General features: G+C 44.5%; 1 protein-coding gene across 2 annotated transcripts in view; it reads right to left on the bottom strand.

Annotated features, from left to right (window-relative positions):
* Positions 1-321: 321 nt before the first annotated feature.
* Positions 322-13,095, bottom strand: part of IFT122 (intraflagellar transport 122) — a 30,736-nt gene continuing 17,962 nt past the window's right edge. Inside the window, exons 18-29 of one of the 2 annotated variants that reach the window (XM_066195420.1) lie at positions 10,790-10,956; positions 9,771-9,942; positions 9,091-9,193; positions 7,431-7,571; positions 6,715-6,812; positions 5,738-5,838; positions 4,685-4,850; positions 3,600-3,711; positions 3,077-3,205; positions 2,179-2,261; positions 1,418-1,582; positions 322-754 (exon numbers count right to left, since the gene is read on the bottom strand). In XM_066195420.1, the coding sequence (XP_066051517.1) occupies positions 665-754; positions 1,418-1,582; positions 2,179-2,261; positions 3,077-3,205; positions 3,600-3,711; positions 4,685-4,850; positions 5,738-5,838; positions 6,715-6,812; positions 7,431-7,571; positions 9,091-9,193; positions 9,771-9,942; positions 10,790-10,956 (1,527 nt within the window). In that variant the 3' untranslated portion in view covers positions 322-664. The remainder of the gene's footprint in view (positions 755-1,417; positions 1,583-2,178; positions 2,262-3,076; positions 3,206-3,599; positions 3,712-4,684; positions 4,851-5,737; positions 5,839-6,714; positions 6,813-7,430; positions 7,572-9,090; positions 9,194-9,770; positions 9,943-10,789; positions 10,957-13,095) is intronic. The other variant, XM_066195421.1, reaches the window with a different exon arrangement.

Below are 13,095 nucleotides of genomic sequence, written 5' to 3'. Positions count from 1 at the left end.
CTGGGCTCAGGGCTGACACGATGCCGGGGACACCCTGCACAGCAGCACTCCCTTGACCCAGCCCTCCCCGGCAGCAGCACGGAGCTCAGGTGTGCACAGCCTGACATGCTGCACTTTAACCAGGTGAATTCCACACAGACTCAGCCACCACCTGCCCCAGGGTGGCTGTGAGATGCCCCCCGTGCCAAGAGCAGTGGAACTCTGCAGATTACATCTGAAGGGCTCTAAATGCTGTTCCTGACTAAATGGAATAGAAAGGAAAGAGAAATTCAAGATCAGAAGCACAAGTATTATAGCAAATTCTGAGACAATAAATAGTGAAAAATAGTCCCATTTATTTGAAGATCTGTCAGTAACTGGTGTGTATTAAAGGAGCACAATCTGGAGTAAAAACAATTACTTAAAGGCTGAACTAGATCCTAGAAACATTTGTGTAAAATTCTGTGGCACTTCAGCTGCTTGTCTGGAAAATGCAGAGCACATTCACAAAACCCAGACATTTTAATTTAAAAAAATAGTTACAATTCTTGAACTTAGTTTCACTCTTACATACAAAATGACACAAGATGACATAACTAAGTTATTAGGAAAGCTCTACAGATCTAAGAAGTGTTTTACCAAGCCAACAGGGGAGTCTGTTGTTGAGGTAAAAGACTGGTTTTCTTCATTGGTTGGACTCATCTGTTCTCCACCGACAGAATGGACAACAATTATGCTGGAGTATGAGGAGCTCATAGTCTTCTGTGTGAAACATCTGTTAATTAGGAACAGATTTAAAACAAGTTAGCCTGAACTCAGCTCAAAGATAAAGCAAACTGAGCTCAATGGCTGCTCAATAGCACAGATACTCTGGAACTACCATCACAGAGAATTGCTCCTCTTGGTTTCAAGCACCTGAGTTGCCACAGCCTGGAACAGAGCAGCAAGCACTTCAAAGACCTCTGCCAGTGCTGCTGAGAAGGCACAAGCCCATTAAGTACTTTTGCAAAAGGATGGACAGTTAGGCAGTTGTGTAAGCAAACATGACTGAATTCCAGCATTTCAAAAAGTCATTTCTGAGCGAGGCAGGAGCCGGACTGAACCACAAGATAACAGTAACTGACTGGTTTTCCTTCCTAGACTAGGCTTCAAGTCAGAGAGACAGAGCAAAAGGAAATAAATATAAATCAGCTTCTGTTGGTCATCCAAGGCTTGCTCAAGAGGCTCTGACTTGCTGTCAGGACAACTTCTCAAATTCAGCTACGGCCAGGTCATCCAAGGCGGCCGTTCCTCTGTCCATCACACAGCTCAGAGCTGGGGTTTCACGGCTCCGTCTGTGCCTCACTCAGGAATTCACCGAGTACACTCTGGAGTACGAGGTGTCAATGACCGTGTCCCCACCACCCCGCGTTCATTTTCGTCCCTCCCCGTGCGGTACCTGGAAGCAGGAGGGGCACATGGTGATGGAGGCGTCGGGCAGCAGGGAGCGGTAGTACTGCCAGCGCAGCGGCGGCGGCCAGCGCTTGATCAGCACGTCGCGGCGGCTCATGGCGCGCAGCACGGCGCGGCTCACCACCACGGGCACGAACTGCGAGCCGCCCTGCTGCACCGGGACAGAGGCGCTGTTACCAACCTGGGGACTGACCAACCCCTTGGCCATCGTAAGGCGTTTGAAGAAGCGAAGTAACACTCGGCAGAAGATAATGCGGAACTGGTCCAAGCCGTGTCCCACCGAACTCCCTGTCAGTTTTATCAGAACCTCCGGCAAGAGCAGCATCCAGCCACATCTGTTTCCAGTGAGCTTCCCCTTACCTCTTTAACACAATTCCTTGCAAATGACAGCCACGCTCACAGTCTCTATGAAACTCTCACAGTAAGGCCTGCTCTATAGGTGTGCTGCTGCTGTACCAGTGCACGGTGAGGAAACAAAATTCCATGAGTGTTTGGTTTAAAATCTTTTGTTGTTTTGTGAGGTTTGTGTTTGTTTGTTTGGTGGGGTTTTGTGTGCGTTTTGCTGGTCTGCGTTTGTTTTGAGGGGTTTTGTTTGTGTTCTTAAGGGAGGAGTTAACTAGTCAGCCCATTTCCCTCCCAGTGCCCTCCTCTGCAGCTCACTTTGTACCACACGCACACCAGAAGAGCAGCTTTGTAAAGTAAAATTTTCTATTAACTTCTGTTAGTAGACACAGGTACAGTTCTTACCTCAAAGCTCAGTTTTGCTGTAAAGGGATCATCATCCTCAATAATAACATCTGTACTGTCATCAAGCCTCAAACTCTGAGTATCTGGATGCATATCTTAAGGAAGGACAAGAATTCCTGTAAAAGGGGCTCTCTCTGTCTCTCCAGCACTGACAGGACCAGTAGGAGAGCATCCCAGCAGGACCAGACCCTTGCTGCTTCAGAGTATCTCAAACTGTGACAGTGCCCAGGTCATTACAAAAAGTACCAAGAAGGCCTCGCTGGGATTTCCAGTGACTGGGGAAGTTTCTCACTGCAGCTGCTGTAGAACAGTCTGACCACAGCCAGGCATGACATCAGCTCTTACCCTTCCACAGATGACAGAGCAAAGGAAGCAATCTATTGAAGTTACATTTTTGGGCAGCTTTAGTCAGAGTTTGTGTGCTCTTGTGCATTACTCAACATCTCCTATTCTATAACCACCCCCTAGCAAATGGGAGCCCTGGATGCCAAAGCATTCCAAACCAGATCTCAACAGGAACACTTGTGAAGTGCTACTTCCCTTGGTTGAGAGAAGGCAGCCTCTAAAGGAAGCTGTTATTGGAAGCAACACACTCCAGATTCCCCCATCCTTGTCAGAAAGCAGTTCATACAGAACAGGTAAAGCATGGCATCCCACTGTTAAAAATAAATGCTGCACAGGATTATAAATAAACTGATGGGAAAGTATCTTGACAATATTAGGCTTAGTTAAACCATATTTTGGTTGTTATACTAAGATGACAAAGAAACAAGATCCAATTGTACTTACATCAGTCATATGACAAAAAGAAAGGTTTAAAGCTAAGGGTAAAAAATAAACTCTAAATTGTTTGTTTTTTTCCCTAAGAAAAGGAAACCAATTCTAATCAAAAGGATACGGTCACTCAGCATCTCTTGCCATTTACTCTCTCTTTTACTCACTCTTGGAGCTTCAAGATCAATGAGAGCTACAGCTTCTTCATCTGTGATGCCATCTTCCAAATAGAACTCAACCAGATGCAGCACCTCTAAAAGGGGGGAAAGGCAGGAAGTGTTTGACCTGCAGGAACTCAGGAGATGCCTCATAGCAGATACTGTGCTCCTTCACATCAGCGGTGTTCTGCCCACCTTCTCTCGTGAAACAAGTTAAATACAATAAAATTGCAGCAAACCAAACCCCCTGAACTTCTGTGCTCACCTTCAGAGAACATCACTAGATGCATGTCAGTGTCTGGCAATAAAACAATGCTGTGCTGCTGCTCTGCAACGAGAGCCAACAACCCCCGCTCAGCCAAATTTATCAACAGTAAAGGAACGTTTGTTTGGCCAAACAACAGTGCAGAGGGAAGAAATCAAGCACTAGCCTGCTCTGTTAACATTTATCTGCTGCAAAGCACGAGCAAACCCGACGTCCCAACGCACCGTAGGAGGAGGCCGAGAAGACGAAAGGCTGCCTGCAGTTAATGCAGACATTCCCCAGGTTATTCAGCAAAGGGTTGTTGGTGGAGCACCTGTAACACAGGGGCACGAGCTCCTGAAAAGACAGATGGAGAGCATGGTAATCGCAGACAGGCACATCCTCAGCTCTTTGTTTTCAATTAAATACGGGCCCCTTCGGCTGACAGCACCGATACAACAGCAGCGCCAGTCCGGAGAAGCACCGCTGTGAAATCAGATCCTTCAACATCTGAAAATGCTTTCCCTTTTTAACAAACCAGCAACTCTTCCCATTAAAAAATAGCTGTCTTCACCATTTTAACTATTAAATTTTCACCTTGCCTTTGCAGTAACAGAAGCAGAATCCTGCATCAAATACACAGGAACAAAAGAAGCTGAAGAGAAGTTTACCGAAGCAAAGTTTTTTGCTCTAAGATTTGGTCAAATTTAGGTTCTCCAATTAATTCCTTTCTTCTCAAGAGCCGAGTTATTTTAGGCAGTTCTTAAAGGGCGTGTTTCTATTATTTCAGGAGGCCAGGTGCATGTTCACTGGTACAATGCAATTTATTTTTAGTGAGAACTCCCTGAGAAATGGCTTTATAGAACACTGCAGAAAGCCAGACTTCAGTGAAAGAAGGAAAGGTGTTAAAGTAAGATTTACGGAAGGAAGGTCACTGAAGGGATAGAGGGAGGAGGGAGAGAGTGTTAGGAGTGGGACAAATGAAAGTGACCTCCAGCTGGAGAGAGAGACAAAGGCTGTGGAACAATAGCATGCGAACAGGGGAGAAAAGGGCTTGGAAGAATTAATCGGCAGCAAGGAAGGTGACTGCAAGAGAGGAGAGGGAGGATGGAAGCTGCCCACAAAGAGAGGGCTGATTTTAATTTGCTCTCAGGAGCAGAAGGAAGTCTGACTTGAAGAATAACAATAAAAGGACTGTGTTTCCAGCACAAATATAATTATATCACAGAGCCATGCATAATACATTTCAGATTGTTTTGTGCACACAGGAACTCATATTCTAGGATTAGGCCACATATTAATGATTAACATGAAACACATTACAGCTTACTTCACTGTCATGGAATGGCTTGGATCGGATTGTCAGGCTGCCCAGCTCAACGGATTTCTGGAACCTGTCTGGGATCTGCAGCCCCTGCAGCTTGTCATAGGCATGACGAGCCAATTTATATGCACCAAGAGCTTTACTCTGCTTTGCCAGGGCCAATAATGTATTGCTATAATTTAATTAAGGAATAAAAATACATACAGCATTTAGGAAAAAATGCAATACTCTGTCTAATCATAGAAGTTGTGCAATGAAGCATATCCAACACAAGAACCTCAAACAGGCTTTAACCAGAGAAATCTACAGAACTTCATTTACAAACGTGTGTAAGCACTATCAAAATGTCTGTGGGCAATTATTAGCAAGGTAAGGGACTGACCCTAGATAAAGGCTGCTATGGTTAAATATTCTGACTCCATTTACGTATTTCAGTGGTTTTGGGGTGTGTGCATTTTCCCCCAGCCACAAAAAAAACAAAATCCAAACATTTTTAACAGCATAGGTAACCCACTGACACTGGCTATCTCTTAGAGAAAGGTGCATTTCACTGGGCTCACACAGCCCATTTAGGAAGCACTCCCCAGAGGTTCACAAAGCCCTGCAGATGTTGGCCTGACAGACCACACAGCCACGCTGGCCTTGTGGAGAGCAAAAGCCCCTGGGTTTCCCTGCCTCTGTCTCAGTTCAGACTCCTTGCAACAACACTGTCAAGATGCAGAGCCAACATCTTTTTGCAGTGACTGGTGTCCTAGAAGTTGCTCCTCTGACGGGTGACACGCCAGACTGGGCAGGTGCTCAAGGTGGCCTAAGAGAGTTACGTGTCAGTTGATTTGCACAGCTCTCCAAAGCTATAACAAATAAGCTAGTGCAGCTCAGCACACAATAGTTTGAAGATGCTGATTATTCCTAAGGGACAAAAGTCAGTTCCCATTAATGATAACTAACAGCTGACACTGAAGATTCCCTGCAGGACTTCCCTGCCTTGGACCAACAGCAGTTATTCCTTTCATGTATCACATGATAACTTCTAGATTTTGTACTGCATTGGAAGGATACACTTTTGAGATCCCCAAAGGAGTCTCCTTTGTTAAGCTGTGAAGCAGAAACCTGGAAATATTGAAGAGGGTTTCAGGCATGTGGAAGCTGAAAGGCTCCTCCTGTGGTATGAAAAACATAGACACATGTTTCTAAGCTGGAAAACCAACAACTTATATCAGTGAGCAACACAGCACAAGGCATCTCTAGTACTGTGTTTCTTTCATCTGTTGAGAAAAGAGGTGTTGACAGAACATAACAAGTGGATTTTGCATGTCTTTATCACCAAAGCTCATGCTTGATACACAGGGAAAAGAGAGACAGAGAGATCACAGTGGCTAAGACAGAATCTTTAATAGGTTATTTAAAAATGAGGGCAGTCTTTGCCTCAGTGAAGTCTCTAGCACTGTGAGATCTGCAGCAGTCTGACAGCAAAACTCCACAGCACAGAGCCTTCTCTTGGGTAAGGGCACAGGGCAAGGGTTCTCTCATGCTCTACAACAGGTATTTGCACCAACAGGGATGGCAACACGACTCTAATTGCTGGCATTAGTAGGAGCTCCCCACTCCTGACTGCACAACGGTGACACACCTAGGGATTTTCCCTGTGGAAATCCCTAGGCCAGCATGCCTTCCGTTCAACCCTGTTTTCCAGTGACTGAGGGAAAAACTGACCCTGGCCTGTGCAGGAGCAGAGGCTCAGGTACCATGGGACCAAACCAAGGCAACCAACAAAAAGGGCCAAGGGCAGGAGGGAGGTCAGGCACTGGAACAGCCCTGCCCCAACTGCAGCTCTATGGAGCTGGGCAAGTTCTTGTACAGGACAACTGAAGACTGTAAAATAAAATAAAATTAGGTTAAATAAATAAAGTTACCATACAGTATCACTGATGTACATTCAGTATTTAATTTCCTGAGAAGTCCTAGTTATTTCTGGACTCCCCAAGGAAAAAAGCTCAGGAAACATAAATACACAATTCTAAAGTCGGGTATCTTACAGTGTATCTTTGAATAAAGTGATAGACATGGTAAACTTCTGCCAAATGCTGGAAGTCATGAAACTTCTGCAACATTTCAGTCTGCTGTCCTTCATTCTCTGTGGGAGGCAAAAGCAGTGGTATCAGTCTCAAAGAGCAGTCTATGGGGTGAGAGATCAGCTGAACTAAACCCAAAGGTACTTAGAGCACCAGGCAAAAGGGAGTATTCCCAACCTTCTGCATTCATTACCACTAAACTGCACCTATTAACACCTCTCTCCCAGTGACATACATTTGGGAGACAAGACGACAGCTGGCAAACAATCAGTTTTACCTGTTGGCAGAAATAATTTGTAACCTCCATAACCTATGTTCAAACACTTGAGGTAATTTACTCCTCAACATCTTTTATTTACTAACATCGCTCCAGGCAGTGGGTGTGGTGGGAAGGTGCAGGAGGATACACGGTCCCAGGAGCACCATTCTCATCCTAGCCAGACTTCAGAAGGAGCCTTATGCCTGCTGATGTCGCTGGTTTGTTTATTTGTTTTAAATTAGCACATGGGAAAAGCAGGGGACTACAAAAATAGCACAAGCCCGAGACATGCACAGCATTAAGAAACCCAAATGAAACCACCCAGCAGTGAAGCAGCTGCAGCAATGCTGTCACAATGCAGGAGCTGCTTGTCTACGTGCACAATAAGGTAACAAACACACACTTCCTCTGGGTGACTCACCTTGGGCTATGTCTAAGCACTGCATGGAAAGCATCCAGTAATAATAGGCTGCGTCGTTAAATCGGCTTTCCACCACGGCATTGTGTGTTAACTGCTCCAGCACCCGCACGGCCTCTCTCTGCCTGCCAGCCTTGTGAAACGCTGCCCAGCCCAAAACAAAGAGGGGTTTACACTGTGATTGCATCAATTAATGGAAATTAATGGTTTTGAATTGAGAGCAGTCTATTCAGCCCATATCAAACACTCTGTCCAGGGCAGGATAAAAGGGATTATACACTGACATTTTCCTCCTTGAAAGCACTGACACTAGTGGAACATGGGAAGAATCTGTAGGTATTTTGAAGCTTTTACACTGTCTCAGCAACTCTTGAGCTCAAGGAGTATTTATAATACTGGTTGCTGGGGTTTTTTTAAATAGAAAAGAGAGAAGATGCTGTGATGATTAGATGTCTGTACAAACAACAGTGATCTCCAGACACTGCAAATCACAACTTCACTCAAAACGACAATAAATTGTTTGAAGTCAGTGCTCTGGTGTGTATGAATACTTTAAAAGTATTGTGCTGAATACTTTAAAAGAGTACAGCTACTACACCCTTCTGTCATTTACTAACAGCATCTCCTTTTCTGACGCACCAAGTAACACCTTGAATTCTCACTTGGCAAATATACATTGGCAAACAATGCAGTCCCCATATAAAGGAACGGGGGTGAGGGGGAACCAGCCCCAAAAAACCCAACCCCACAGCACTGCTGTCCCTGAGCAAAGCCAGCTCAGCTTGAAGCAGACCTCACATCCTGTTCTGAGACCAGAACACTCCCATGAGGACCTCCAGCTCCTCCAGTTCTGGGCATTTACACTTGCTGAGCCCCAGCAGCACAGAGCTTTGTGGAGCAAATGGGGCCTCTAACCCCATTCAGAGAGTGCAAACTGCCACCCTGCCCTCCACCAGCTGCTCAAACACTTGGTGCCAAGGCACACAAACTCCTCTTGTGCAGAGACAGATCAGGCCCAGCTTGTTCCCCACCCGGGCCCTTCTCAGGCAAGCAGAGCCAGGCTGGGATCAAAGCTGGCTCAGGAACAGCAGGTGCACCTGTCACATGGAACTGCACCTGAGCCAAGGCACTGCACACACAGCTCACTTCAACAGCTCCTTGCCTCTCAAATAGTTTGTGGACTGGATTTTGAAGCCTTCCCACAGCACGGAAAGCTGACTGTTCTGTTCAAATGTAATCTTATAAGCCAAACAAACCTCACAAAAACCTTAAAGAAACGGGGAAACTTGACTTGTGCAAACCCAGTATTACTTAAATAGAAGGAAAAATTATGTTTTTCACTCAGGTTTATAAGATGGCTGCCATATTTTGGATTTTTGTGGGATCAAATTATTAAGAAAGTTAGGATTATATGACAAACACCTCTTATGTGCCACACTCAGATATAGAACAAGGTTGAAAATCTGGACCTGTATCTAGACTGATAGATCCGTTGCATTTTCCTATAAAATAAGGAGATTTCCAGTTACTTTAAAACCAGTATGAAACCATGGATTATATTTGGTTTTGAATACCACTGATAAGAAATTTGCCAGGGCACAGTCTGCATATTCTGTAGGGGAGAACTGTGGAGCAAGCATTGATCTGCCAGTGACATTCTCACCTTTTTGGGCCTCTTCAAATCGATCACTCTCTGCCAGCCACTGAGCATACGGGACATAGACTTCATCTTTGAATTCAGGATGCTTTTCACTCAGAGCAAATGCCTGACATAAATAAAAAAATCATTCTTAGAATATTGCATGGTTTAAACAGTTAAAGGGTTTAAAATATTCCATGGGATCAATCCTTCAGCTCTAAGAAAATTCACAATGAAACATATACATAGAATAGAGAGTGTAATCCATATTTTCTCCAGTATGAAATTTATGTGTTTTAAAATAAAAAGCAATCAACAATAAAAGAAAAGAAGCTTAGCATAATAACAGACTGACTATTGATACAGAAAGACTTGAAAGTGATTATCTAGGAAATTTAGCAGATTTCCTAGTAAGAGACAAAAAAATTTGTATTTTTACTGAATACATCTTCTAAAGAAATTGAAGTATCACTGTAAATGCAGTTTAGATTCGCTTTCAGAAAACCAGACCACCACCAACCACATACTGGCATCCAAGATTAACTGAAATACTCTGAATCCTTCTGCAGAAGCTTCCCTCCCTCCCTTCCTGCCTCTCCCTCCCTGCAATGCTGGGGGAGACAGACATTTGCCTCCCTTTTTTGTTGCAGCCAGTGACAATAAGAAGCAGTGGTTTTCAAAAGAGAAATCAAGGGCACACTTACTTCTTCCCAGCGACGAGTCTCCACGTGGAGCTGCACCAACGCTTTCAGGTCACCAACCTTCATGTAGGTTTCTGCAGCATAGCCAGGGTTATCGAGTTGCTTAAAATAGAAGGCACATTTGGCCAGAGGCTCACGCTCAGCTTTATCCAGTTTTCGAGCAATTTCGATTAACCTAGACTCAGCAGAAAGAAGCCAGATGTTTCAGATTCTGCCTTGGTGCTTTGCCTTTTAATTTTTGTCATAACTTCACCTTTAATCAGTTAACATTTAATAAACATCCTAATACTAGTACCATGCAACACTGTTCAGTTTCAGTAAACATTCCAAATAGCAAACTCAAACCCCTTCCTTCCCTCTTTGCTCCCACATTCAGCTCCACGTCTCAGACTCTGTGCAGATGGAAGGAGGGAACACGTCCTGCGTGACTCAGTGGCACAGGACACACTTCCCCAAACCTGACCCGAGCAACAGGCTCCTGAATAAACATCACCCCCTGTGCCACACAGCAAAACAGAGGCCAGGCCAGCCTGAGGGGCCTGGCCAAAATCTTACTGCAGCTCAGCAAATGACCCAAAGTGCCACCTACATTGATGACTAATGACCAGCAACAGGAGTGGCCACAGAATTTCTAAAGACTCTGTGCTCTGGGTGACTTCTCTATCCTCTGGATGATTATCCTAAACAGCTGACAACAGCAGCAGTGGGCTACCTGATACAATTACTGCTGTGATGATTACTCTGAAAGCATTCAGGCTCATTAGACAATCTCATATTGGAGATAAACCCATGCATACTCTTCACTGCTGTAATGCATTTGTTTTTGTAACATATTTATGGCCCTACTCTCTAAACATATGCAACTTTTCAAACATTTTTAATCATAGACATGTTTCAGATACCCAATCTGATATAAAGGCAGATACCAAATACATTTGCTCTTATTTTAAAATTAGGTGGAATCAATAATATCTCATTCAAGCTTTTATTATGCATTATCTCTGAGGTGACAAAAAACCTACATGTCCACCCAGCCGTGGTCCCCGCTGATTTCGATGGCCTTCATGTGCTCTCCAGCAGAGAGGTACATCTGCACTGCTGCCTTGGGGTCATTGATATCCTTGGCCCAGTCTGCTTGTTTCTTTATCAGCATCTTTGTGTCTTTGGGATCTCCAGATCCCAGAAATTCCTGCAACAGTGCAAGACCAAATTCTGCATTACCTTCTGGTCACAAATGTTACTACAGTCTAAACTCTAAAATAGATAAAGGCTTTTGCAATGAATATCATGATGCCTCCCAAGCACAGAAATACTCCACGGAGAGCAACATGGACGGAGCCAGCCTTCAGCAGCTCATCAGCAAGGCCCCGTGTCTGGGAGGAAACAATGTCCCATTTAGACAGTTTCCAATTAAACAAAAAAGCAGGAGATTGTGGCCAGGCCCGGAGAAGGACAGTGCAGGTGCCTCAGAGGCAACACTGATGTCCCCTCTTGCTCTCTGCTAAGCCCGGTTTGGTGGGTACAAGTCATGATTTCTGCAAGCTTGTCAGGAACAGGCCTCCCCAAAACAAAATGGTACTAATCTAAAAACTCTAATAGATCAATTCCAAGCTTCAGATTTTCTCTTGCAAGCCAAGCAGGTATGGATTCATTCTCAGACAATCCAGTCCCAGCCCACACTCGGTTAACAGCACATCCACTTAATCACATGCTGGCATCAGGATGCCCCACCACAAATCAACTGAAGGCTGAAGTAATTATCAAGTGTATTTGCAGGAAACAAATATATTCTAAAAAATATATCCATGAAATTATTTTATAAAGACAGAACCGCAGCTGCTCAAAAGTGAGAGTGCTCTGAAGCACTGCTTGGACCTGTGGAAGGAATGCAAACACCAAGCCTGGACCCTGTGTTGACAACCATCTTGGAAATATTTCTAATAGTTAGTTCAGCTTCTTCTGCCAATACTAAAGCTCTGGCACCATATGGTTCACATCTGTTGACATCATGTGCCAGGAAAAAAATATAAAACCCCCCTTCAACACCAGAAGATCGATTAAGGGCAATTTTGTCTGTTAACAGAACAGGCTACTGCCCATTAAACAGCTTCTATCAAAAGAAAAACCAGAGCAGAGGAAAAATAACAGGTGGGAAAACTGTGTATCCTCTGTGTTTCTGGCAAATTCTGACTGAGGTTTAAAAAACCAAAACCAAAACCAAAGCAACAAATGGGCAAAACCCTCTACAGCAGATCTGCTTCACCAGGGCAATTCAGCAGTTACAGCCAGAGCTGCTCCCCGTCTGTGCCAGCTCTGAGCCCCAGGCCTGCCTCCTGCAGCTCCAGGAGCAGCTACACGGCTATCCCGACAGCTCTGAGTGTGGAAAACTGCACTGAAGGCTGCAGCCAAACAGGCTCTTTGGCACGACTTGTTTTGCAGCTTAGGTCACCAAAATAAGCCCAGAATCAAAAGCTAAGCTCAGCCTCTCATAGCATAAAGAGGTTTTTTGTGAGTTGCCAGTAATTAGTGATCTGGTGCCATGATAAAGAGCCTGTGACCAGATATCAAAGGACCCCCAACCTCTGCCTCCAGTCTGGACCCTCCACCCAGAACTCATCAAAGTCATGCACAAGAAAGCAGGTTCTGTGGTTCTTTGAATAATTCTGGCTGCATCAGTGAAAACAACACCACAAAAACACACCCCTCCCCCATGCATCTTTCCTTGGGTAAATAACTGGCAAACAAGGGGGGTTCACATGTTCTTCCACATCCCGTGCACTCCCTGGACAAGAAGGTGCCTTATGAAGTACCTTAAATTTCTCAGCATGGAATCACTCTGAAGTACAGGAGACACGAGACCTCTTGCTCTCTACTGGTTAAATTTAGACATGACTGCAGCCAAGAATTAAACGATTCTTACAGAGACTTATGGGAACATTTTCCTGTATGAATTACATTTATGTTCAAGAGGAGCCAAAACACTGAAGCTAACAAAGACTCATCTGCCAAAAATAGCGGAAGTCGGGCTTACATCAGCAAAGCCCCCAAATGTTTCTGTTGAGCTCTTGGAAGAAAAAGATCTCTCTGCAGCATGGCTTGGGGAATCTCTGCTAAAGAGTTTCTGTGCATGTCATGGTGAATTCTTTGTCCTGGATTGGGCAGAATAGGGCTCTGATGAGTGATGAATGAGACTAAACAGTGCATGCATTCTCCAGGATTTTGATAAGAAACCACCACAGAAGACTGAAAAGCCAAGTAATGCTTCCTATCACCATATAAAAACATCACTTTTTAGAATTATATTCGATTTCTTCCTACATGGAAACAG

This window comes from Chamaea fasciata, unplaced genomic scaffold (assembly GCF_029207755.1).
Source record: "Chamaea fasciata isolate MVZ Bird 193981 ecotype frontalis unplaced genomic scaffold, bChaFas1.0.hap1 SCAF_13, whole genome shotgun sequence".
Taxonomy (NCBI): domain Eukaryota; kingdom Metazoa; phylum Chordata; class Aves; order Passeriformes; family Sylviidae; genus Chamaea; species Chamaea fasciata.
This window is presented reverse-complemented; position numbering and strand designations above follow the sequence as displayed.